General features: G+C 39.2%; 1 protein-coding gene across 1 annotated transcript in view; it reads left to right on the plus strand.

Moving 5' to 3' along the window:
- The window catches only part of LONP2 (lon peptidase 2, peroxisomal), an 81,604-nt gene that overhangs the window by 11,775 nt on the left and 44,492 nt on the right, over window positions 1–25,337 (plus strand). The window contains exons 5-8 of the mRNA XM_069552740.1: window positions 1,131–1,294; window positions 4,292–4,386; window positions 11,293–11,551; window positions 20,156–20,297. Coding sequence (XP_069408841.1) covers window positions 1,131–1,294; window positions 4,292–4,386; window positions 11,293–11,551; window positions 20,156–20,297 — 660 coding nt within the window. The remainder of the gene's footprint in view (window positions 1–1,130; window positions 1,295–4,291; window positions 4,387–11,292; window positions 11,552–20,155; window positions 20,298–25,337) is intronic.

Raw genomic sequence — 25,337 nt, forward strand, 5'->3', positions numbered from 1 at the left:
TTTGAGTATGATTTTTTTCCCACTGCATACAGTATTTATTAAGAACATACCACAAAATTATTTCCTAAAAGGACTGACTGAATGTGTTGTGCCATACTTTGGCTTTTTAAAAATTATTTTGTACTGTTTTAAGTTTTTGACTTGACTTTTTTTGTTTTAACTTATAAATATTTCAGTTTTCATTTGTATAAACTGTTAGTCTTAGTTTAATATTTCTGTTTTTATAAAATTATATTTTTGCTGTTTTATGTTTTTAACTTTTATATTTGACTGTATTAAATAGGTAATTTCATAAGTTAAATAAATTCTAAGGCCTTTAAATTAAATGCCAGTATATCATTTTGCTCCAGGAACAGCTAGAGTTGATTCATGATATTAATGAGTTGAGTTGAGAATTTCAAAAGAGTAGGTGGTGTTTAAAACACGGTAGAGAGTCACGGAGAAGGAGAGCTTAAATAAGACCATTTGACTTGGCAGAGACTGTTGGGTTTCAGGGAACAGTTTCAGCACACTGGAGACAAAGTCAAAGTACAAAGTACAAATTATTAAGTAACCAGCAGGGAAGGGGAAGTGGTGGTTAGTGCCTCTGGTTGGAAAAGCAGAACATCACAAGTGAAGTAAATAGTGTAGTTAATTGGAAAAAACCATAGATAAGTTAAAACGTTTTGAAAGGTGGAAGACTTTTCTGCTTGTTACAGATGAAGAGAATAGAGGCAGTAGCGGAAAGGTTAATGATGTTAAAGAGAAACTTTGTATTGTAGGGAGAAAATGGAATTTATTCAGTTGCCAAATGATGAGTAGTCATTAAGTACATCAAGAAAATAGCGGCTGCAGTAGTAGCTCAAGAAGAGACAATTCTTAGATGTTTTCATTATTACTAGTAGCCAATTTCTTGAATCTTTTATTCTCATGCTGGTAGTGTTAGCATGTATGGAAGAATCACGTGCATCTCGTCTTCATCTGCTTTTTAAATTCTGCTCCCTCCATATGTACATGTGCTGCCTCCTCATCATTCTGAACTTAAGTTCCTAAAGGTTTAGACCGTACCCGTAAAAATGTCTACTGCCGCTCGGTGCTTCGTCCCCGGTTTATTTGGGCATGCAGTTTTTCACTCCTGCTTTATCTTGTAGGTCATCGCAATACGCCCTATGCGAAGGATTACGCATGTCTCAGGTGCTCTAGCGGACGAGGATGAGGATGAAGATAACGATGACATTGTCATGCTGGAGAAAAAGATACGGACATCCAGCATGCCGGAACAGGCCCACAAAGTCTGCGTCAAAGAGATAAAAAGGTAGGTTGTAGAAGCTGTTCGTTCGTTAGGATTTTCATTTGCTTATTAATGTTAAAAACTGTTGCTCATAGAGGTGAATCTGCTACTCTGTGTTACAAAGCTGATCTCTTGTTTCATAGTCTTCTATCTTTCTCCTTTCCCTTATATTTATATAGTCACAGACCACTCTATTCATCTTACCTTTCCACTGTTATCGCTTTATCTCTTATATTTCTTATGTTATGGCTTTCCTAATTCTCAGGTTGTAGTGGTGATCTGTGAAGTGCTTTCTTTTCTTTGTTCCTCCATCAAAATCTGATTCTTACTACTCCTGAATCAACACCATGTTCAGCATTTTCTTTTTCTTGAATGCTGAATATAATAAGTGGTATAACTTTTCCATCTACTGTATGCTGTCAAGCACAGTCACTATTGACACTGCCTTTTCATAGTCTTAAGGCCATACTTTACTTAGAAATAATGTTTATTCAGTTATTGTGTTCTTTACACATCACTGTTTTCATCCTTAGATTAGAAACTTTAGGAGGCGGGGACAATCAGTTTTGCCTTTGTACAAGATAAAAGTACAGGGGACCCTTGCTGACAGAATAGGGTACATGAGTTGATCACATTTTCTGGATAATCTCAGGGTTAAAACCAATTTTTCCTTTCCATACTTACAACATTCTGACTGTACTGCATTTTTTTTATGAGTGGATTGTAATCAACCTAAATGTATGCTCAGAAACTAAAGATTTGACTTCTGAGATGCACAGTTAGGAACATAAGTAAACGTCGTTGAGATATCTTACAGTGACTCTGACATTAGTTAACAAATGCGGACCATCTATTGTGTACAGAACACTTAAGCGCTGCATATATTATGGAAGTTGCATTATTTTAATTAAATATCTGATGAGCTGACTTTCTCTCTGATACAAGACAATATGTAATTATCGTATTATACATCATTAGGCACCTAAATAAATCACTGGGTAATTGACTTGAGACTCTCCGTATGAGATACAGATATTGATAAGGCCTTACATATTTCAAGGATAGAATCAGAGCGCTAGTTTGCAAGTATCTGTTTAAAACAAAATAATCTTTTTATTAACTAGATTTTTATTAGGTTGATACAAAAGTAATAGTTTTGGAACACATCTTTACTAATCAAAATAGGAACCATTACAATCAACACATTTTTGCCAATGAGAAATAAGTTTGCTTACTCCTATAGCAGTAAACTCTGTGCTTTGAGATTCAGTGAACTCTTGGAAAGCATTTTCAGCCTCTTGATGGTTGTGGAAGCATTTTCCCTGCAAAAAGTTGTCAAGATGCTTGAAGAAGTGGTAGTCGGTTGGTGAGAGGTCCGGTGAATGCAGCAGATGAGACAAAACTTTGTAGCCCAGTTGGTTCAACTTTTGAAGCATTGGTTGTGCAGCGTGTGGTTGGGCATCACTGTGGAGAAGCATTGGGCCCGTTCTGTTGACCAGTGCCAGCTGCAGGCATTGCAGTTTTCAGTGCATCTCATTGATTTACTGAGCATACTTCTAAGATGCAATGGTTTTGCCAGGATTCAGAAAGCTGTAGTGGATCAGATGGGCAGCAGACCATCAGACAGTGACTATGACCTTTTTTTGGTGCAAGTTTGGCTTTGGGAAGCGCTTTGGAGCTTCTCCGGAGAAGGCAATGGCACCCCACTCCAGTACTCTTGCCTGGAAAATCCCATGGATGGGGGAGTCTGGTAGGCTGCAGTCCATGGGGTCGCTAAGAGTCGGACATGACTGAGCGACTTCACTTTCACTTTTCACTTTGATGTGTTGGAGAAGGAAATGGCAACCCACTCCAGTGTTCTTGCCTGGAGAATCCCAGGGACAGGGGAGCCTGGTGGGCTGCCGTCTATGGGGTCACACAGAGTCGGACACGGCTGAAGCGACGTAGCAGCAGCAACATTTGGAGCTTCTCGGTCCAGACTCTGAGCTGGTCATCGCTGGTTGTCATCTAAAACCCACTTTTCGTCACACATCACAATATTACTGAGAAATGGTTTGTAGTTGTTGCGTATTTCAAAACTATGAGTTTTTTGATTTGCAGTTAGCTCGTAAGGCATCTGCTTATCAAGCTTTTTTACCTTTCCGATTTGATTCAAATGCTAAATGACCATAGAATGGCTGACGTCGAGTTCTTCGGCAACTTCTTATGTAGTTGTAAGAGGATCAGCTTCAATGATTGCTCTTAATTGGTCATTATCGCCTTCTCATAGCTAGCTAGCCATTACACTCCTCATCTTCACAACTCTCATCTCCTTTGCAAAATTTCTTGAACCACCACTGCACTGTACATTCATTAAGCAGTGTCTGAGCCATATGCGTTATTGATGTTGTGACTTGTCTCTGCTGCTTTAAAATCCATTTTGAACCTGAATAAGAAGATCAGAGAATTTGCTTTTTGTCTAACATCATTTCCCCAGTCTAAAATAAACAGCAAGTAATAAGTCATTAGCAAAAAACATAGAAATGCACGTTAAAATGATGTATAACATAACTGCATTTATTAAGAATGTATTCCAATGTCAAATGGCAGAGTTCAACAATGCAAAAACCACAGTTATGTTGAAAAGTGAAAGTGAAATTTGCTCAGTCTTGTCCAACTCTTTGTGACCCCATGGACAGTAGCCTGCCAGGATCCTTTGTCCATGGAATTCTCCAGGCAAGAGAACTGGAGTGAGTAGCCATTCCCTTCTCCAGGGGATCTTCCCAACCCAGGGATCGAACCCAGATCTGCATTGCAGGCAGATTCTCTACTGCCTGAGCCACCAGGGAGGCCCCAGTTACTTTAGCTAAGTTACGGAAGCTAACAGTTACATTAGCATCAGCCTAATAAGAACGTTTTCAGATCTGTTTAGCCAAAAATGCATGATATATCTGACCAAGAAAGGGAGATGTGCTTGGTTTTTCTGTTTCACAGAATTTTTCTGTGTCCTGAACAGGTTTGCTGTGTATTCTTTCCCCACAGGCTCAAAAAAATGCCTCAGTCAATGCCAGAATATGCTCTGACTAGAAATTATTTAGAACTTATGGTGGAGCTTCCCTGGAACAAAAGTACAACTGGTGAGTGCTCAGATAACACTGTTCTTGCAGTCTAATTGTCTCTCAGGAAGCTCGAGCAAATTCTGCTGAAATACTCCCCATTGATTATCTTTCTGTTGTAGTAGTTCACGACGTAAACTGTTTAGAGACTGAACTTGTGTCACAGGTTTTAGGAAGTAAAGGAGAAGAGGGTGCTGCGTAAAAGTGCCTTTTGCCTAATTCTGGAGAAGGTAGGATTTTCTGTAATCGGTGAATATGTATTTCTCAATACCAATAGTCAGTCAGACAATAAGCTTTGTATTTATGTACTCTTTGCCAGGAGCATAGGAAAACAAAACAGTTTTGAGGTAGTTGGCAATAAGTGCCAAATAAGTACTGCTGCTGCTGCTGCTAAGTCACTTCAGTCGTGTCCGACTCTGTGCGACCCCATAGACAGCGGCCCCCCAGACTCCCCCGTCCCTGAGATTCTCCAGGCAAGAACTAGAGACAGCAAATCTTTTATATTTTCTAAAGGAAATAATTATGTATATCGACAGGATAACAGTAAAACAGTTTTACCATTGAAAGTTTGTTTTTTTCCCACTAAAACTATTTAAAGAGTTTAATTTCTTTTTATCTCTCCTATCTTTGAGTAGTTTTTTATCTACCAGGAGGATTTTATACCAGTTTTTTTTTTTTTAATGTATTTGTTATGTACTTTCTCTTGGGGTAAGAAATATACTCAGTTGTCTTTCAGAATTTTCAGAATCATTTTATTTGCATTGGTTTCTGTATTTGGACTCTCTTGTTAAATTTACATACAAGGTTTATTAAGCTCAGCAGTGGGTTGATTTCCTGAACTAATTTTGGCATAAGAATTGTTGAATCTTGAGAAGATCAGATATATTTTCCTGGCTAGTAAAATTCTTACATTTAAAGCAGTGCTAGAAATTTTGAGAAGTGTTAGCCTCAAAACGCATGTTTATGCCCCATGTAAGGTATGCCATACATACTAGATTTCAGAATGCTGAATTTTTAATATTAAAGACTGTTTTTCTTAAAAAATACTTTCTGTTAAATCTACAGAGGAGCATACTCTCTGGTATTGAGAATTCAAAAAAAGCATTTTTGTCTCAAAGAGGGCCTAGAACGAAGCATATTTGTGTTATATTAACTAGGCAAGGGCAGTATTAAGGTTAAAACAACCCTATTTTAATCTTTTTGGTAGACTCACTTAGTGGATTTATTAATGTGTATGGCTACAATTTTATATAAATGGAGTGATTTAATATGTGCTCCCTTTTTTTTTATTCTTTTACTTAGCATAATTACTTTAAAGCTCATCCATGGTACTGCATCTGTCAGTAATTGGTTTATCCATTTAACAGTTGTTGGCCATTTGGATTGTTTCCAGGTTTTGAGCAACTGTATATAAAGCTATGTTGGTAAATTTATTTCTAAATTTACTTCATGTTTACATTCATGACAGTGTATTGCCTTCTGGTTGATGATGTTTTATGAAATAAACTGAAGCTGAATTTCTTGGTTTAATTCTTAATTCAACATTTTCTGGAAATGCCGTAGTAAGACGACTGCAGGGGAGCACGTGTTCCCATTGAATTAGCCCCTGGCTGTCCCCTGAGCAGTTTGAGTTCTGAGGTCCATCTGGATCTAGCTGGGCTATTAGGAAATCCCGTTTTGGTTCAGATGGTCTTCTGTTAACTCCTAGCTCTGCAGCGCCTGCTCTGAAGCGAAGTGGCCCCATTCTGTGAGATTTGGAGCAGGCCCTGAGCACTGTTAGTATAGCCCCGGGGGAGAAAGTGACGTTGCAGTTTAGTGCTGTCATGTCATCTGCATGAAATGAGACGCCTTACATTTTGGTGTGTTTTTGACAGGTATTTGTGTCATTCAGTTCAGTCGCTCAGTCGTGTCTGACTCTTTGCGACCCCATGAATCGCAGCACACCAGGCCTCCCTGTCCATCACCACCTCCCGGAGTTCACTCAGACTCACGTCCATCGAGTCAGTGATGCCATCCAGCCATCTCATCCTCGGTCGTCCCCTTCTCCTCCTGCTCCCAATCCCTCCCAGCATCAGGGTCTTTTCCAGTGAGTCAGCTCTTCACATGAGGTGGCCAAAGTACTGGAGTTTCAGCTTTAGCATCAGTCCTTCCAAAGAAATCCCAGGGCTGATCTCCTTCAGAATGGACTGGTTGGATCTCCTTGCAGTCCAAGAGACTCTCAAGCCCTGGCAATCCCCAAGAGTCTTCTCCAAGCCCTGGCAATCCCTAGCTTGTCCTCCATTTCTAAAACTTTGTAATTCAAACATGTCACTTAAATGGAATCATAAGGTCTATAATTTCATCGCTTGTATGTGGAATCTAAAATATGATTCAAATGGACTTATCTGCGAAACAGGAACAGACTCACAGACATAGAAAACAAGCTTGCAGCTACTAAAGGGGACAGCAGGGAGGCATAAGTTAGGAATTTGGAGTTAGCAGATACAAAGTCCTGTATTAATGGAGTCTAATTTCCAAGCCCTGTTATTTTCTCTCTTGACAGTAGGGCTAGTGCATGATGTGAAGCACGTCTAGATAACTTGGTAACACCAAGGCTCTTGTTTTGAAATGTTGGTGTTCTCTTGGTAATGTTTTGCTCTGCTCTAGGATTTATCTTAACTAATGACTTATGAGACATGCAGGGTGCCTATAGTATAATGACCTGTAGATACAAAATTGCAGGTTTTACTGTTTGCTGTTAGTAACCTAGTAACTTGCCCTTAGCTTCCTCCCCTCCCACACTGGTCCTATTTGTAAAGTGAAATTAATGACTGACTAGGAATTTTTGTCAGGTTCATACAGTGTCACTTGGAGAAGGCAGTGGCACCCCACTCTAGCACTCTTGCCTGGAAAATCCCATGGACGGAGGAGCCTGGTAGACTGTAGTCCATGGGGTCGCAAAGAGTCGGACACAACTGAGCGACTTCACTTTGACTTTTCACTTTCATGCATTGGAGAAGGAAATGGCAGCCCACTCCAGTGTTCTTGCCTGGAGAATCCCAGGGACAGGGGAGCCTGGTGGGCTGCCGTCTATGGGGTCGCACAGAGTTGGACACAACTGAAGCGACTTAGCAGCAGCAGCAGAGAGTTGAAGGCAGAATGTTTACTTGAATGCAGAGTGCTAGCTCCAATTCTTTACTGAAATAACCAAGAAAATATAACAAAGTAAAGCTTTTTTTTTTTTTTTTTACAACTCAGAGTTTCTGTTGGACGTGTGTCAGCATTAGAGCTGCATGGCACTCATGTGCCCATCACAAAAACACTTTGCATTGTCCACCATCTCAGTGGAGAACTGAAGATGGATAATTTGTGTAAAAAGTAGTCATGGTGAGCTTCTAAACTAGTTCTTTAGGCCTAAATACTTGTTACAAGTAAAATCATAAAACCGTGAAAAATGTCTTTCATAATTCTCCAAAAGAGAAGCTTACCTAAGTAGAGACAGTTACCCAAGCAAAGAGGAGTGAGTTGGAGGAAATAACTGTTGATTTTCCATCTTGAATGGAGGGAGCCAGTAGATACCATTTCAGTCTTCCAATTGTAAATAGAGAAATAAATGTTGAAGTAAGTTTTACATTTTTTATGTTTAACTGTAAGTTTTATTCAGAATAGGAAGCATATATTCTAAATAATTAAAAAAAAATCAGAAAAGATGCATCCTGTATAGAAAAGGTAAGACAATAATAAGTAGCATGGAAATTTTCCTTCCTTAAAAGTTTGAAAGAATTGACTTTTTAAATCATCTTTACTTGGCATATTAGAAATGCCTTCAGTGTGTTCATTTATTTTCTAAAGTACATAGATTCTGTTCTTAGTTTTGCTGTTGTTGTTCAGTTGCTCAGTCATGTCTGGTTCTCTGTGACCCCATGGACTACAGCACGCCAGGCTTCCCTGTCCTTCACTATCTCCCAGAGCTTGCTCAAACCCATGTCCATTGAGTTGGTGATGCCATCCAACCATCTCATCCTCTGTCGCCCCTTTTCTTCCTGCCCTCAATTTTTCCCAGCATCAGAATATTTTCCAGTGAGTCAGCTTTTCACATCAGGTGGCCAAAGTATTGGAGTTTCAGCTTCAGCATCAGTCCTTCCAATGAATATTCAGGGTTGATTTCCCTTAGGACTGACTAGTTTGATCTCTTTGCTGTTCAGGGACTCTGAAGAGTCTTCTCCAGTACCTCAGTTAAAAAGCATCAATTCTTCAGCTCTCGGTCTTTTTTTTTTTTTTTAATTTATTTATTTTTTAATTGAAGGATAGTTGCTTTACAGAATTGTGTTGGTTTCTGCCAAATATCAACATGAATCAGTCATAGGTATACATGGCTTCCCTCCCTCTTGAATGCTCAGCCTTCTTTATGGTCCAACTCTTACATCTGTAAATGGCTACTGGAAAAACCATAGCTTTGACTATACAGACCTTTATTTGCAAAGTGATGTCTCTGCTTTTTAATATGCTATCTAGGTTCATCATAGCTTTTCTTCCAAGGAGCAAGTGTCTTTTAATTCCATGGCTGTAGTCACTGTCTGCAGTGATTTTGGAGCCAAAGAAAATAAAGCCTTTCACGGTTTCTACTTTTTCCCCATCTAAGTGCCATGAAGTGATGGGACCATGATCTTAGTTTTTTTAATGTTGAGTTTTAAGCCAGCTTTTTCACTCTCTTTCACCTTCATTAAGAGGCTCTTTAGTTCCTCATTGCTTTTTGCCATTAGGGTGGTGTCATCTGCATATCTGAAGTTATTGATATTTCTCCTGGCAATCTTGATTCCAGCTTGTGCTTCATCCAGCCCAGTTACTAAATATTTACTAAATGTTCATCAGAAGTGAATGTTGCATTATAACAAATGCCTTTTTAGATACAAAATGACATTTTCTTGGAAAGTGCCCTTAGACATGATATAAATATATTGGTAACTAAGTATTGAACCGTCTTTGCATAACTGAAATCCCACTGGGACTCTGTAGATTACTCTTTGAATAGATTTGATTTACCAGTATTTGAATAATTAGAGCTATGCAAAGTGGAATTGGTCTGAAGTGGGTTTTCTCTTTACTGTGGTAGGTTTTGGTGTCCGGATTAGCATCATGAAATAGGAGACTTTGTTTCATTTATTCATATATTCATTGGTTGGCTTCTGAAGCCAGGAAAGGGAAGAAGAAAAGGAAAGAAATTTTTTTCTTTCCTTTCCAAATCGCTCAGCCAGGACTCTGACTAAATTCAGTAGTATTGTAATTAATTTACATACATTATTGCTTAGCTGGATTTTTGTAGACTAGCTTGAAACCAGACTAGTTTGGAAACCAGGCCATTTCTTTTTTTCTTGTAGGAAAAATGCATAGCACGTTCCAAATAACTGAGTGAAAGAGTGGACTTCTGTGTTTTCCTCTCTCCCATTTTCTTTCCACGGTCAGTTTTGTGGTTGTGGATTATCCTCTGGCTGCCACCCAGCTGATAAATTCATTTTGGCTTGACCTATTGTTTAATCTGTGTTTATTTTAGATCCTAAAGCACCAGTAAGCCTGATGAAAGCTTGGCTCTGGAAAAAGGGCCTAATTCATACATTTCTGGTGAGATTTTAATGGATAGAACTTAGACAGTTCTTCATGTCGTAATTTTTTTTTCGACCTAGCTCTTCTGTTTTAGATTAGCTGAAGGAAGTAATTTCAGAGGTATGTGAAGATTTAGTTACAGAGATGCACAGTGAAGCATACTTTATAGCTGTAAAGATTTGTAGATAACCTAAATGCTCAGCAAAAGGGAATGGATAATTAAATAATGGAATATTATGTAGCCACTAAACTGCTACTGAGGAATACATTTGACACTGAAAGATGTCCATATTATTTAAGTGAAAGAAACGTATTTTTCCAAAATTTGAAGCCCTCATATAATCTTAGTTTGAAAAATAGGTATATAAGTGTGTGTGCATGTACACACACACACACACACACACACAGAATGTGGAATAATGTGTACTGGAGTGAAGGTAGTGATTCTCTCTGTGGGGAAATGAGATTACAGGTGAGTATTTTCTTCCTTTTTTATTAGTGTCATCAGATTTTCTGGCATGAGCATATATAACTAACATAATAAGAAAAAAACCACTTAAAAAGAAAAAGAACAAATACAAGCACAAGCACAAGTAGAATATGTAGAAATATTTTACTGTCTGTTCTGCTGCTACTGCTGCTAAGTTGCTTCAGTCGTGTCCGACTCTGTGCGACCCCATAGACGGCAGCCCACCAGGCTCCCCCATCCCTGGGATTCTCCAGGCAAGAACACTGGGGTGGGTTGCCATTTCCTTCTCCAGTGCATGAAAATGAAAAGTGAAAGTGAAGTCGCTCAGTCGTGTTCGACTCCTAGTGACCCCATGGACTGCAGCCCACCAGGCTCCTCCGTCCATGGGATTTTCCAGGCAAGAGTACTGGAGTGGGGTGCCATCGCCTTCTCCAATCTATTCTGCTATCTACTCTCTATTAAAATAATCACAGATTAAACAATGGGTCAAGCCAAAATGCATTTGTCAGCTGGGTGGCAGCCAGAGGATAATCCACAACCACAAAACTGACCGTGGAAAGTAGAATCTGTAGAAATATTCTACTTGTGTCCATAGAAATAATGTGTATATAGAAAATCATTCCAAATGATGATTCCATCATTCCATTCCAAAATCATTCCATAATGAGTTTTTAATTATGTAATATCTATTATTTCTATAAATACTTAAGCAAGAAAACCAAGTCCAGGTCTTTCTGAAGACTCATTGAGAAGAAACCAAGCCTGTTCTTCTCACTTCTTTTTTCAAAAAGCTATTCTGGCTCTTGCCTGTCTGAAAAGGAGTTCTTCCATTGAACAGCTCCATGTGCTCAGATTGTCTCTGTTGGGTTACTTGACAGATCGTCTGGACATTCGAGCAGCCCGCGTTCTGCTGGATAATGATCATTACGCCATGGAAAAATTGAAGAAGAGAGTGCTGGAATACTTGGCTGTCAGGCAGCTGAAAAACAACCTGAAGGGCCCCATTCTGTGCTTTGTCGGCCCTCCTGGGGTTGGTAAAACAAGTGTGGGAAGATCAGTGGCCAAGACCCTGGGCCGAGAGTTTCATAGGATTGCGCTTGGAGGCGTGTGTGATCAGTCTGACATTCGAGGACACAGGTAGAGGACCTCTCTCAATTTAATCTCTGATTCTCCTCCCTTTTCCAGAGCCCCCTCCTAAGTCAATGCATGATATAGATCTTTTCCCTAAAATGGCTCTTTGTGTTACCTTGATTGCAGAGGACATTTATGGTACTTACTTGCCAGCCTAAGGCCTCTGCCGTCAAGGTATACCCAAACTAACCTTGATGTCTCTGCGACGGTGGATGGGGAGTCTTTGCCTCAGCTTTCCTGGAATCTCATTATAATGCAATTATAAATCAGTTATTATTATATTCATTTTGGCCCTATAACATTTCATAAATAATGACCTATAACTTTCAGAGTTTAAGAAGTAAGTGCAAATAGCAGGCAAATAGAAGGAGGTAAGAAATCTTTGATAACAAATTTATTATGTTTGCAGTTTAAACTTTCAAGGAGGCTGGTTTGTAGTGTGAGAATGAGTAATAAGGAGAAGAAATAATTAAGCCTTATCCTTGCATTTTTGACACCCTTTCCATAAAAATACATTAAACTATAAGAATTGGGTCTCTGATTAATCTGACATTATTAGAGTGAGATTTTCATGTTATGTTCATTGTTTTATTCTCTGTGGCTCAGATTGGAAGATGCTTTGGGAAAGCATGAACCTCTGTTTCATCGTTGCAGGTTGTGAGAAGACATACCTATGGTGTATGTGTTAAAGTACATTTAAAAATGTAGAACATTTAAGAATGTAGAAATTATGACCTGCTTAAAAAATACGATGCTGTATACTTAAAAGCACATGATGTTGACATACTACTAATATAATGTAATATGTCAGTTATATCTCGAAACAGTTTTTTTAAAAAGTGGGCATGTAACTTTGAATAGAAAGTAATTAAACTCAAAATAAACTCTGTCCACAAGATCATACCCTTGATCTTGAAATTGCAAAAGCATTGCAGATTATAAGTAGGGGCTTTGGCAGGCCTGCCAATGCAAGCATTGAGCAATTACCAGTAGCCAAGGGTAATTTAAATGCATGTTTACAGTTCGGTGAATATGGTTTAAACTTGAATTGTGGGAGAAAAAAGAATATGTTTTCATGACACCTTATTTTTCATTTGCCTTATTCGTGGGATCCTTAAGTGGGGATGGGAAACTGGTTCTTTTTATTCTCTTTTGCTTGCTTATTTACAGTTCTTATGCATTGAAGAAAAATTGTTTCAAGATTTTCATAAACAAGCAATAAGGACTGCAGATTAGGTCAAGGAATTGATTGGGATTGGTCTTTCTGGCAATTTCCAGTCATGTTTTTGTTGCCTAGATTTTCTTATTCTCTTACGTGCCACTAGAGGCTGTAGTTCGCTTTTGTAAAGAAATTGGCATTGTGGACCAATCCTAGAGAAGCTAGATCTGTGGCCCGAGTCTTCAGATTTTACGTACAGAGCTTTAGGGAGGTGTTCTCCATGCAAGAGACTTGATTCCTGCACTCCGAGTTGTCTTCATTTATTTCTTCCTTTTATTTGGAGCACATTTTTGTGTGAGTATTTGATGAAATTTAGAGAGTAAGTTTGTGGAGTTATTGTTATATGCAGTTAATGTCTTGGGCACGTGACATTTAGGTATTTGTCCTTATTTCTTCCTACATTGCTGTTGATTATTTAGTAAGGCGTGGTGCCCAGCACACACTGAACATTCAATAAAAATTACCTTTCATTATTTTAATTCTCAGTTCTCAGGAGGACATGTTTAGGTTTATAAGCTTCAGTATGACTTTTTATAAAATTCAATCTGATTCTTAAATTGTACCTAAAATATCCTGTTTGGGACATTATATAATTTATGTGGCAGAATTGTGGAAAATGTATCCTTACGATGCCTGTTGGTGCATATATATGTGCTGAGTTGCTTCAGTCGTGTCCAACTCTTTGCAACTCTGTAGACCGTAGCCCGCCAGGCTCCTCTGTCCATGGGCTGCTCCAGGCAAGAATACTGGAGTGGGTTGCCACGCCCTTCACGACCCAGGGATCGTGATCTTTCTGACCCAGGGATCAAACCTGCATGTCTTACACATCTTGGGCGTTGACAAGTAGGTTCTTTACCACTAGCGCCACCTGGGAAATCTGGTTGGTAGGCAATATATAAGGTCATAATCCTCACCACTTATTATAAACATTGTTGGGTTTAAACAGATCCCTGTTTTAAATCTTTGCTGAAACTGATAGATAGAAAATTTGTTTTCTTTTTTCAAGTGAGTATACTTTTGTGTGTGTGACTGTTGTTAAGAGAACTGAACCTAAAGAAAAATGAAGATTTATTTTTTTATGGATCTTTTGTGAAAGAAGCTTGTGTATTTGCCTAAAATATGTGTAAATATAAGCTTTTTTATGGTGCATGTTGAGGTTATGATCACTGCCAAATAAAAGGTATGTGGGTTTGTCTGTGAATCATTCTGTTAAGCCTGATTTTCGACACACCTTGCTGGTAAACATGTACTTCTTAGCCATCACTGTACCAGATGTTTTGCTGAACACTACAGCAACCTGTGCTTGTGGTATTGGGGACTTATTACCCACCCACCCTCTACATGACCAAAGCCTGGAGAAAGTTTCTGTCTGAAAGCCTGTTGAGAAGCTGGTGGAGAGCCGGGAGTGCTGGATGACAGGAAGGCCAGTTGAGAGCAGAGTATGCGCTTGTGCCGGAGTTACTGGTTGGAGGAGGTGATGAGGGGAGAGGAGACAGCAGAGGCTTATAGCACCACCATGGGGTGGGGTTTGTGAGAACAAGTGGCTCCATGTCACAGCTGAGGCATTCGGGGAACACCCAGGTCTTGACACTTTAGTCCTGGTCACATGCTCACAAGCAGAGTTCACGCGGAGTTTTGTTTTTCTTCAGCCTGTGAGTAGGCACCGCTGTTGAGCAGCCTTAAAATAGTCAAGGAAAAACAGAGCTGCATTCTCTTATCTTCCTTGCTTGTTCTCTTGATTGTGCCACTCACTTTCCCCAGTTTCCCACGCGTGGAGCGCCAGCCTTTTGGTAGAAGTGCCTATTTATGTGGAGGAAGGTGCTAGTTAGAAATTGATTTTAAAAACAACCTAAGGTATTATCTTTTAGAGTTAAAATGACAGTGAGGTGGGAGATGGGAAGAAAAAGACTTGGTGTACATGAAAATCCTAGACTGAGAAGATAGCAGTGATCTGACTGAATGTTGTCCCATTGTTCAGGTTCATGTTAGTTTGGTGGATTAGAGGAAGAATAGTCTTGTTAATGCTCCATATTAACTACCGCATTTTTTTCAGCTTAATATTTCTCAGTATCTCCATTGACACTTTTGTCTATTTTTATAAGTCACAGAATCTCTGTTCCCATCTATCAGTTTTTGACTTATATTTTAGTAATTTAAATAATTCAATTAATTATTTAAATATAAATAATTTAAATCAGTTCATAAACATTAAAGATAAAGTGACTTCTTTGGGGGTAAGGTTTTATAAAGTCATGTTTGGATAATGATCTTTTTTCATTAGCTGTTCCTCAGTGAAATATATGTTGTGATATTTCTCAGGTTGTTGATGAGAGTAACTCTTTGAAAGTCACTTACTAGCTGTTTGTTTAAATGATAAAGTTATATCATTGTAAGGAATCCTCTGCTCAATTCTTAACCAGTTTGAGAAGAAAAATGAACTTTTGCTTTCCACGTTGATAAATTTTCATATGTAACCTGAAATAGTGAAGTTTTAACTAAATTAGCTGTTTCATTATTAGTCTCTACAAGGGAAAAATAACTGAAGCAGCAAGGTTTTAAAATATTTTTAGCATAGTATGCCAGACATGTTACTGTCTGCTCATCAGCCTCCTTTATAACATGTATTTGCATATAGCTCTTCTTTGCCTCCGAAAAGCTTCCATGTTTGTCTTGAGGCCGCAACCCAAGTCAGTGATGATCTTGCTCTCCTCTGGACTATTGTGCTCCTTAATGATTCAATAATACAGGTCTCTGGCGTTTCTGATACATTCCTGTGGAGGTAAAATGTAAATAGAGTGAAAGTAGGAGCTCTGTAGGGTAGGGATTATTTTGTATTTTCTAATCCTCCGTACATTCTGTACTGCCGAGCACAGTGCCAAGCATGGTAAGTGCTCCGTAAATGCTGTGTGAGTTCAAGTAAGATTAAAACATCTTGGAAATCAGGCAGTCCTTTGGACGAGCACATCCATGCAAATGACTGTCTAAGAAGATTTAGGAATGACTGCTACAGAACAGTTTCATTTGTTTAGACATGCTATATTAAAGACTATTTTTAGTTCCTTAAAGACTTTTTCTGTTTTAAAAAGAGCTCATTAGGATTTCTTTTAGGTTTATTACTTTATCCAACTTGAGATACACACACACACACCTGCCAGATTTTCATCAAGCAGCTTTTGCTCTTTTTTAAAGCAATAGAGTTATCATCCTACCCTTTCAACTTAACATTGTAACATAAACTTTTTATATGACTTTAAATTGTTTGTGAATATCACTTTAATAGTTTGTCTTGTAGCCCATAAGTGCTCCTTCATTGGATAGGCATGAAAAAATTGATGGGAAAATGCCGTTTTTTCTCCCTCTCTACATACTGGAAAAGAAGTAAGGAAAGACCCCCCTTATTCCTAACGTTTAGATATCCTTGGCAGTGACAGAATGACCAGCCTCTTGGACTACATTGGATTTGATTTGACTATATCTAGAGATGATGCACGACTGAACTGAACTGAACTGAGAGATGATGCAATATAGTAAAATAGTTGATTACTGTGCAGCTGTAGGTAGGTGATATTGTAATTTTATGTAGTTGTTTTCTCAAGCATAATACAGATTGCTTTGGGGAAAATTAAGAATGCTAATCTTGTCACTTGAAATTTTGAACTATGTAGGCATTTTTTTTGTTTTTGTACCTCATACACTGATTGAATTCTCCTGATAAGCCTATGAACAATTACAACAATAAGCTTATGTAACAGTTACAACTGTGGATCTATGTATTTTCAAGCTCACGTGTATGGTTTAATTTTGAGAAAAACTCCAAGATAGTTACATATTCAGGCTGAATTATAAGTAATTGGAGCTATACATTCTTAGAAAAATAAAAGGAAAATGTCCTCAAACTTTCCTGTATTGTACTATATTGCTTTCTAGATGTTGTATCATAAGGAAGAAGTATTTTGCCCTCAAAAAGGTTACAATTTGTAAAATCATTTATTTTCTACCTCTGTAGTTTCTCAGGATGCTGATGTTTTTTTTAAATGTTTGTGTTTGTTTGTTGAAAGAGAACATTTTTGTGTATTTATTCATATTCCAAAGGTTTCAGTTCGGTTCAGTCGCTCAGTCATGTTCGACTCTTTGCTACCCCATGAACCGCAGCACGCCAGGCCTCTCCGTCTATCACCAACTCCTAGAGCCCACCCAGACCCATGTCCATTGAGTCGTTGATGCCATCCAACCATCTCATCCTCTCGTCCCCTTCTCCTCCTGCCCTCAATCTTTCCCAGCATCAGGTTTAGTCCAGAGGTTCAGTCATAGTATATTCTGTAACTTCAGTCAGTGAATTGCATGCTACCCATACCTTCTAGCAGAACGCAAGCACATTACAGATACTTTACATAGCTCACAGGCTCTGCTCACAGTTGTCTTGATTTGACATCTAGATTAGTGGTACATATTTGGGGATGTCACCTGTGATGGAGGAGCTCTAGGGGCATTGAATGCTCTTGGGGCTGTTGTAACTGAGCAAAAGGCTCATGTGCCCATGGCTCAGAAAGCTGAACTCTGATAGGTTTGTAGCAAAGGAAGGGTTTATTGCAGGGTGCCCAGCAATCCTGTGGGAGACAAGCCTCAGATCCAGTTCCACTTGATCTTTGAGCAAGGGGTTTTTCTAAAGGTGGGGGACAAAGAGGCTGGGGTTAATTATCATTGCATGACATTTCTGTGACATTTCTTAGTTGTAGTTTCAAGAGTCTGAATGTCTCTGGTTTATGATTCTCTGGCCAGGTGGTCTATGGCTTGGGGCTCCTTGCTCTGGAGAAGCAACCTGAGTTGTATGTTAAACAGTGAGATTTATAACAGCTATTTCAGTACACTGGCGATGTTACCGACAGCACAGTCATCTGACTCTGGTTGGTCAGTGTTGCATTAGTGCAGGATTGAGGTCAGAGGGGACAAGAAAAGGAATAAAGTTTTGGATAGATTAATCATTAACTCAGTAAGGGAACTTGGTCTGGGGGGCTCGGTTTCACTATGAAAAGACCATTATAAGAGTTGCTTCTGTGAGACAGACATTGAAATGGGACCCAAATTTGGTGTACTGACACCTGCCTTTGTATCTTTTTCCAGGAAATGACAAGTGGACTTAAAGTAGCTGTTAAAATAACAGTTACAATTACATCTTTTGAAAGCTTACTGTGTGCCAGGCACTGGGCTGTGTGCTTTACCTATAATAGTCTCTTGTGATCTCATATAATTTATCAAGTTGGTACTGCCATTATCCCCATTTTAGCAGATGAGGAAACCGAGGCTTGGGTCATATTATTTATGCAAAGCAGTACTCAGAGACTTATACGACCTTAACAGTGGTCATAGATATTTTGGGTCCTGGCGTCATTGATCTGGTGTCTTTAAGCAAATAGAGGCTTCTATTTGGGAAACGATCTTACAACTCTATATGCAGTATCTAATCTATATTAAGACCCACTTTCTGTTATCAGAGTGCTCACTGGCTCTTTAGAGGAGGCCATATGCTTGGTACCTGTGGATGAAACCTGTCTTAAGTATGAATCAGGAGAACTATAGGGCCAGTACATGCTGCAGACATTGCATTATTGGAAAGATCCCTTTGTGAGAGGTGGTCAGGAAGTGTTTAGTAGGATCTCTGAGATTTACATAGGCAGGGAGGGTATTAAGAGCAGGAACTCAACCATATTAACAACTGTAAAAAAAGTGTAAAGGATATTAATAGAACCTCAATTGTGGTTGGAAAGCTGGTGGTGGGGACTGGATTGTGAAGAACCTTGAATTCCAGACTGAAGAGTTTCGACCTTATCTTCTAGGTTCTGGGAAGCAGTAGAAAGCCTAGGAGGAGTTGTTTGTATACTATGATTAGTACTTAGATTTCTGCTGTTTCTTTAGAAAGGGCAGCTGTCTAGAATATTATTTTCTCCCCATGACTGTAGGTCTAGAATTGTCAGGACTTGGTTTTGAAATCTGCCTATCAAAAACAGTAAGGAAAGGAAAAGAATTTAATGTAGCAAGAAATGACCCTTTGAGAGAAATGAGCTTTGAGGGTTGTTTTTTTTTTTTAAATTTCCCTTCCTTGCCTATTCACAGAAGGCTGACAAATCTGTCAGTTCTCCAGAGAGAGAATTTCGGAGAACTTATTACTTACGAGTCTTGTCATTCCTATATCCTGTTCTGAAGTCTCGAATGTGCTAACTCCTCATTATAACCGGACAGTGTTCATTGTATCTGGTTCCAGGCCCTCAATCACGCCCCCAGATGAAAAGCATTCCTACGATATTCTTGAGGCTTTCTTGTCTTTTCAAAGGTCACTATTTACTCTGTCCTACTTTATACCAGTCATGTGGCAGGATTGCTCCGTGAGCCGGCTTTGTGCAGATCATGAGATACGGCCGCTGTTCCACTTGTCCTTGGTTTCTTTCTTGCAGGCTCTCACCCTTTCATGCCTCTTCACAAACAGCATTTGATTTCTCATGGCTTAGGCCGTAGGGTTATAATTAAAATCAGGAAATCGCTGCTTAAAATAAAGTTTCGCTGGCTTTGTCAAAAAGGCACTGTTTTTAGTTTGACAAACATATTTTTATTTCGTGTCATACTCTGCATCTGTCGGTTATGTAGCTGATTTTTGTTCGGATATGTTAAAGCAGCCTCTAACATTTGAATGCACAACCAAATGTCTGGCTGAGCTTGGTTATGCCAGTTGGTGTATATAGGGTGAACACAGTTTTATTCAAAAGGCCAGAATTAATGAAATTTTTCTATAAATACTGTTGGTCCCAGATCCTCTTACTACTATGGGTAACAAATTATTGTCTATGAAAATAAAAAAGTTGGAATTTTTCTCTTTTTTTGGGTGGGGTCTGCAAGTATTTTGAGTGGACCTTTGAACCAATTCTAATTTCCTCCATGAATATGGTGATAATGTTTTAGCCAGCCCCAAGTCAGCCTTTTCAGACTAAAAAGGTAGTTATGTTGGGGTTTGGGAAGTGCCAGAAAGGTGCCCGGAAAAGCTATGAAAAATATGGGAATTAAATTCATAGGGCTCTCTGGATGTTTTGGAATCTTGGAAGTGTAAGAATTGTAACTATGTGACTAAAGTATAATTTTTTTCAGTTTCACTAAGTGGTAAAAATTAGATACAGTGCTTCCAATATCATGGGTAATTTACAGCCAGAATTAAATAGAAAATAAGAATTGAATTTGATGATTCTTTGATGTATCACAGGGCTTTAAAAATTTATAGTATCTCTTTACTATATTCCTGTGGTAACTGAATAACTTTTTCCTGATCCAGAATTTTGATTTCTAAGCGATACTATGCCTGCCTCCTGCCATCTCTCTGTTGCTAATCTATGGCTTGCCTTCTGCAGACGCACCTATGTTGGCAGCATGCCTGGCCGGATAATCAATGGCTTGAAGACTGTAGGGGTAAACAATCCAGTGTTCCTGTTAGATGAAGTGGACAAACTAGGGAAAAGTCTGCAGGGTGATCCTGCAGCAGCTCTGCTTGAGGTAAGATTTACAAGGTCTCCATCTTTACTCACACTGGAAAAGTGTGGGTAAGAGTAGATGATCATATTTAGGGAACATATACATTCATGTGGATCTCCCAGGTGTGATAGTGGTAAAGAACCCACCTGCAAACTTGGGTTCCATCTCTGGATCGGGAAGAACCCCTGGAGGAGGCCCTGGCAACCCACACTGGTACTCTTACCTGGACAGTCCCATGAACAGAGGAGCCTGGTGGGCTACAGTCCAGAGGGCTGCAGTCAGACGTGGCCAAAGCGACTTAGCACGCACACATGCAATACATTGATACGGGTTTAGTCATGGGAAAAATACTTCGATACAAACTAAAGTCTGAAGCCATCTGATAATTTAAAACGTCTTAGGGATTTTCTTTGTTCTTTTTCTAATAATTCCTCGTTTCTTTTTTTCCTTTTTTATCAGTTTAGTTTAATAAAATTTTATGCAATCTTATTGTTTCAAGAATAGCAATTCTATAAGATTGTTACAAAAAACAGCAAGCAAGTCTAGTCCCTGGGGTTCCTTATTTCCTTTTCTGCGCTTTGACCCTCTGACTTTTAGTTCATTCTTGAGATAGTGTGGCTGTATTGCTTTCTTGATTTTAGGGGTTTGGGTGTTATCTGTGGATTCCTTTCTATAGGAGATGAGTTTGCTTGCTTATACTTCCAACCTCCCAATATAAATTGTATCCTGATTTTGTTAAGTCATTGTTGAGGGTTTGCGCTATTACAGTTATATAAGTGCTTTTCACAGCTGAACCATGTGAACCAGGATCACTCTTCTTTTTCTGTCCTTTGTGTTTTTTTGTGTTTTTAAAAATCTTTTTGAAGTTAATGATTGTCTTGTTTCTTTTGTTTACTTTCACCAACTATCTAATTATTGTTGGGAGACTTTCAAACACTTTGTGTTTTATCGATTTTGTCTTCCGTAAGCCTCCGATCAAAATTGGTTGTTCCCACCCCGGGTACGGAGCTGTGGTCCGAGGGTCACTCTTCACCTCCCCCATGTTGGGTTTCCTGATTCCTGTAGCCCATGTCTTCCTCTGTTTTGATTTATTCTCTCATTGTCCTGGTGTTAGTCCCTCAGTAGCTTCCTGAGAAAGCCTGAATGTAAACATTTTTCAAGTTTGAATATCAGAAAATGTCTTTATGGTTCTCTCATACTGGTAGTTTGACTGGGTGTAGAATTCCAGGTGGAAATAATTTTCCTGCAGACTTTTAAAGACAGTTTCTCCTTTGTTGCTGTTGATGAAACAAAGCTGTTGTGGTCCTGTCTTTTGTGACTTTTTTTACTCTCCGAAAACTTCTCAGGTCTCCACTTTATCCCAGTGTTCTGAAGATGAGTCTCTTTGTTTCCATTTTCGCTGATGCTCTGAAGACTCTTTGTATTGAAAAATCCTCTCCTTTTATTTCTATGAAATTTTCTTGAATCTTTTTGTCAGTGATTCTTCTTCATTTTTGGGGAACTCCTATTAATTTGATGTTAGATCTTTAATTTTCTTCTCTCTCCTATTACCTTTTTTATGTTTTGCTCTACTTCCTCTGAAGACTTCCTCAGCTTTATCTTTTAATCCTTCTCTGAGTTTGTCATTTCAGAGAACCACCCGCCCTTTTTTTTTAACTTCTCTGCATGTTCTTTTAATAGTATCTTGCTCTTGTTACATAGTTGTAAAATGTCTTTTTATCTCTGTGAGAAAAATACTAATAGATTAAGAAAATTTTTTTCTTTCTTTGCTCTAAAGCTTCATTTGTCTATTCATTACATATATTTTTTCTGGTCTCTGTCTTTAATATCAGAATCTTTCATTAGATGTCTGACAATTTTGTCTGTTCATATATAAAATTAGTTGATTGGTTGGTCGCTAAGTCCTGTCCAACTCTTGGCAACCCCGTGGACTGTAGCCCACCAGGCCCCTCTGTCCATGGGATTTTCCAGGCAAGAATATTGGAATTGGTTGCCATTTCTTTCTCCAGGGGATCATCCCAACCCAGGGATTGAACCTGCGTCTGCTGCTTGGCAGATGGATTCTTTACCATTGAGCCATCAGGGAAGCCCCATTCATATTTAATAGGATTTTAAAATGCTGATTGGAAGCTATAAGCATGTTCAGTCCAGTTCAGTTCAGTCGCTCAGTCGTGTCTGACTCTTTGCAACCCCATGAATCGCAGCACGCCAGGCCTCCCTGTCCATCACCATCTCCCGGAGTTCACTCAGACTCACGTCCATGGAGTCCTTGATGCCATCCAGCCATCTCATCCTTGGTCGTCCCCTTCTCCTCCTGCCCCCAGTCTTTCCCAGCATCAGAGTCTTTTCCAGTGAGTCAACTCTTTGCATGAGGTGGCCAAAGTACTGGAGCTTCAGCTTTAGCATCATTCCTTCCAAAGAAATCCCAGGGTTGATCTCCTTCAGAATGGACTGGTTGGATCTCCCTGCAGTCCAAGGGACTCTCAAGAGTCTTCTCCAACACCACAGTTCAAAAGCATCAATTCTTCGGCGCTCAGCCTTCTTCACAGTCCAACTCTCACATCCACACATGACCACAGGAAAAACCATAGCCTTGACTAGATGGACCTTAGTCGGCAAAGTAATGTCTGCTTTTGAATATGCTATCTAGGTTGGTCATAACTTTCCTTCCAAGGAGTAAGCGTCTTTTAATTTCATGGCTGCAGTCACCATCTGCAGTGATTTTGAAGCCCAAAAAATAAAATCTGACACTGTTTCTACTGTTTCCCCATCTATTTCCCATGAAGTGATAGGACCGGATGCCATGATCTTTGTTGTCTGAATGTTGAGCTTTAAGCCAACTTTTTTGCTCTCCTCTTACTTTCATCAAGAGGCTTTTTAGCTCCTCTTTACTTTCTGCCATAAGGGTGGTGTCATCTGCATATCTGAGGTTACTGATATTTCTCCCAGCAATCTTGATTCCACCTTGTGTTTTTTCCAGTCCAGCGTTTCTCATGATGTACTCTGCATAGAAGTTAAATAAGCAGGGTGACAATATACAGCCTTGATATACTCCTTTTCCTATTTGGAACCAGTCTGTTGTTCCATGTCCAGTTCTAACTGTTGCTTCCTGACCTAGAGAGGGTTTATTGATTACAATTTTCAGGGTTGGTCATCTGACTAATATATTTGATTGTGGAACCTCATGTGTCAGTAACTTTAGGTCTTTTTTTAAGGCTGGTCAGATTTCTTAGGGAAGACTCTTCAAGTCTCTTGGCTTGAGAATGAAGGCCCAGCTGCCAGCCTCTGGGAGCCATCTCTGGGAGATGCATGCACTCGCCTGAGCTGCTGTTTTCAGTAGAGTATGTGCTCTGGTCAGCTGTGCTGTGTCACCTGTGCAGGGGCCTGCTGATTGATGTTCTTAAGGGAATCCCAGTACTTTACTGGGATGGGGAAGGGATCTGGCATCTGACTGCTTCTTAAGTTTACTTTAACCAGTCCTCCGTATTTTACCACTTCTGCCCCACTCTTTACCGTGGTTTATGTAAAATAATATTAATACTCAAATTGGTTTTTAAAACTGAGGGAAAACTTGCTTTGTGGAAGTTTTTTTTTTTTTCTTTATTTCCTTGCTTTGAGTTCCCTCTGGCTTCCTGATTCTTTTCTGTTGTTGTAATCTCCTGAGGACAGGATGGACTGAGACGTGACTTACAAGTAGGGAGGCCATATATTCTGTTTTGCATGGGACACTCCTGGTTATGCCTAATTCTTAACTGCATTCTCTTTTAGTCTTAGAAGTGGGTCCTCTTTGGACAATAAAAGGCATAGTTACCTCACTTTAAAAGCCCCAGGGTTTGGAGATAAGAGTTGTATTTGGTTTGATTTTTGCTTGTTTTTATTCAAAAACAGTTCTCCTTTGTCTCAGTAACTAGTTTACTAATCAGTACTGTGAATGATAGAATAATGAACATTATTTAAGATTTTAGTTGTTTCTTAGGTGCTGACTTTAGACTTGAAAACTTTAATTGGAGCATTTTTCAGATAATATAACAGATGCTCTCATTAGACACACACTGTTACCTTGTTGAAAAGAACTTAAGGTGGATTCCCTGATAGTTAGATTTCCCAACAGACTGTCTCTAGGAGTTGTGAAACAGGTCTACCAAAGACAGCTTCACAAGTAGTAGGAGAGGAATAAACCCCTGTATGTTTGTTTGACTGTATATTTTAAGTGTTCACCTAGTGCTTTGTAGCGATTCGGTAATGTTTGTTGAATTGATGTTTGATGACAAGTAGCTGACATATTGATATTTTCTGACATAGAACTTGATAGTCACTCTTTTGGCAATTGATTTATTAATATTCTAAACTAAAAATACAAAAACCTCAAAAGATACCTTTAAGCGCCAACCTGGGTTGGATGCTTATCTCTGAGGTTTAGTGACTAATAGCATCAGTTTGACTGTGGTGCTGTAGAGTGAAGCAAGATGCAGATATGGAAGAACCAAGGGGCTTGATCCCTGGCATCCTCCTCCCCACCTGCCCAAATCCTGGGTAAGAATTTCTCGTGCCTCACAGCGTATTAAAGCAAGAAGAATACATGTAAAAACAGTTTGTAAACTGTAAAGCAGAAGTAGATGTTTTTCTGGAATCCCCTTACCTTCTCCACGATCCAAGTGTTGGCAATGTGATCTCTGGTTCCTTTGTCTTTTCTAAACCCAGCTTATACATCTGGAAGTTCTTGGTTCATATACTATTGAGACCTAGCTTGAAGGATTTTGAGCATAACCTTGCTAGCATGCCAGATGAGCACCATTGTATGGTAGTTTGAACATTCTCTGGCATTGCCCTTCTTTGGGATGGAAGTAAAAACTGATCTTTCCAGTCCTGTGGCCACTGCTGAATTTTCCAAATTTGCTGGCATATTTAGTGCAGCACTTTATCTACATCGACTTTTAGTATTTGAAATAGCTTGGCTGGAATTCTGTCACCTCCACTAACTGTTCATAGTAATGCTTCTTAATGCCCGATTGACTTTACACTCCAGGATGTCTGGCTCTAGATGACTGACCACACCATTGT

The sequence above is a fragment of the Ovis canadensis genome, chromosome 14 (assembly GCF_042477335.2).
Source record: "Ovis canadensis isolate MfBH-ARS-UI-01 breed Bighorn chromosome 14, ARS-UI_OviCan_v2, whole genome shotgun sequence".
Classification (NCBI taxonomy): Eukaryota; Metazoa; Chordata; class Mammalia; order Artiodactyla; family Bovidae; genus Ovis; species Ovis canadensis.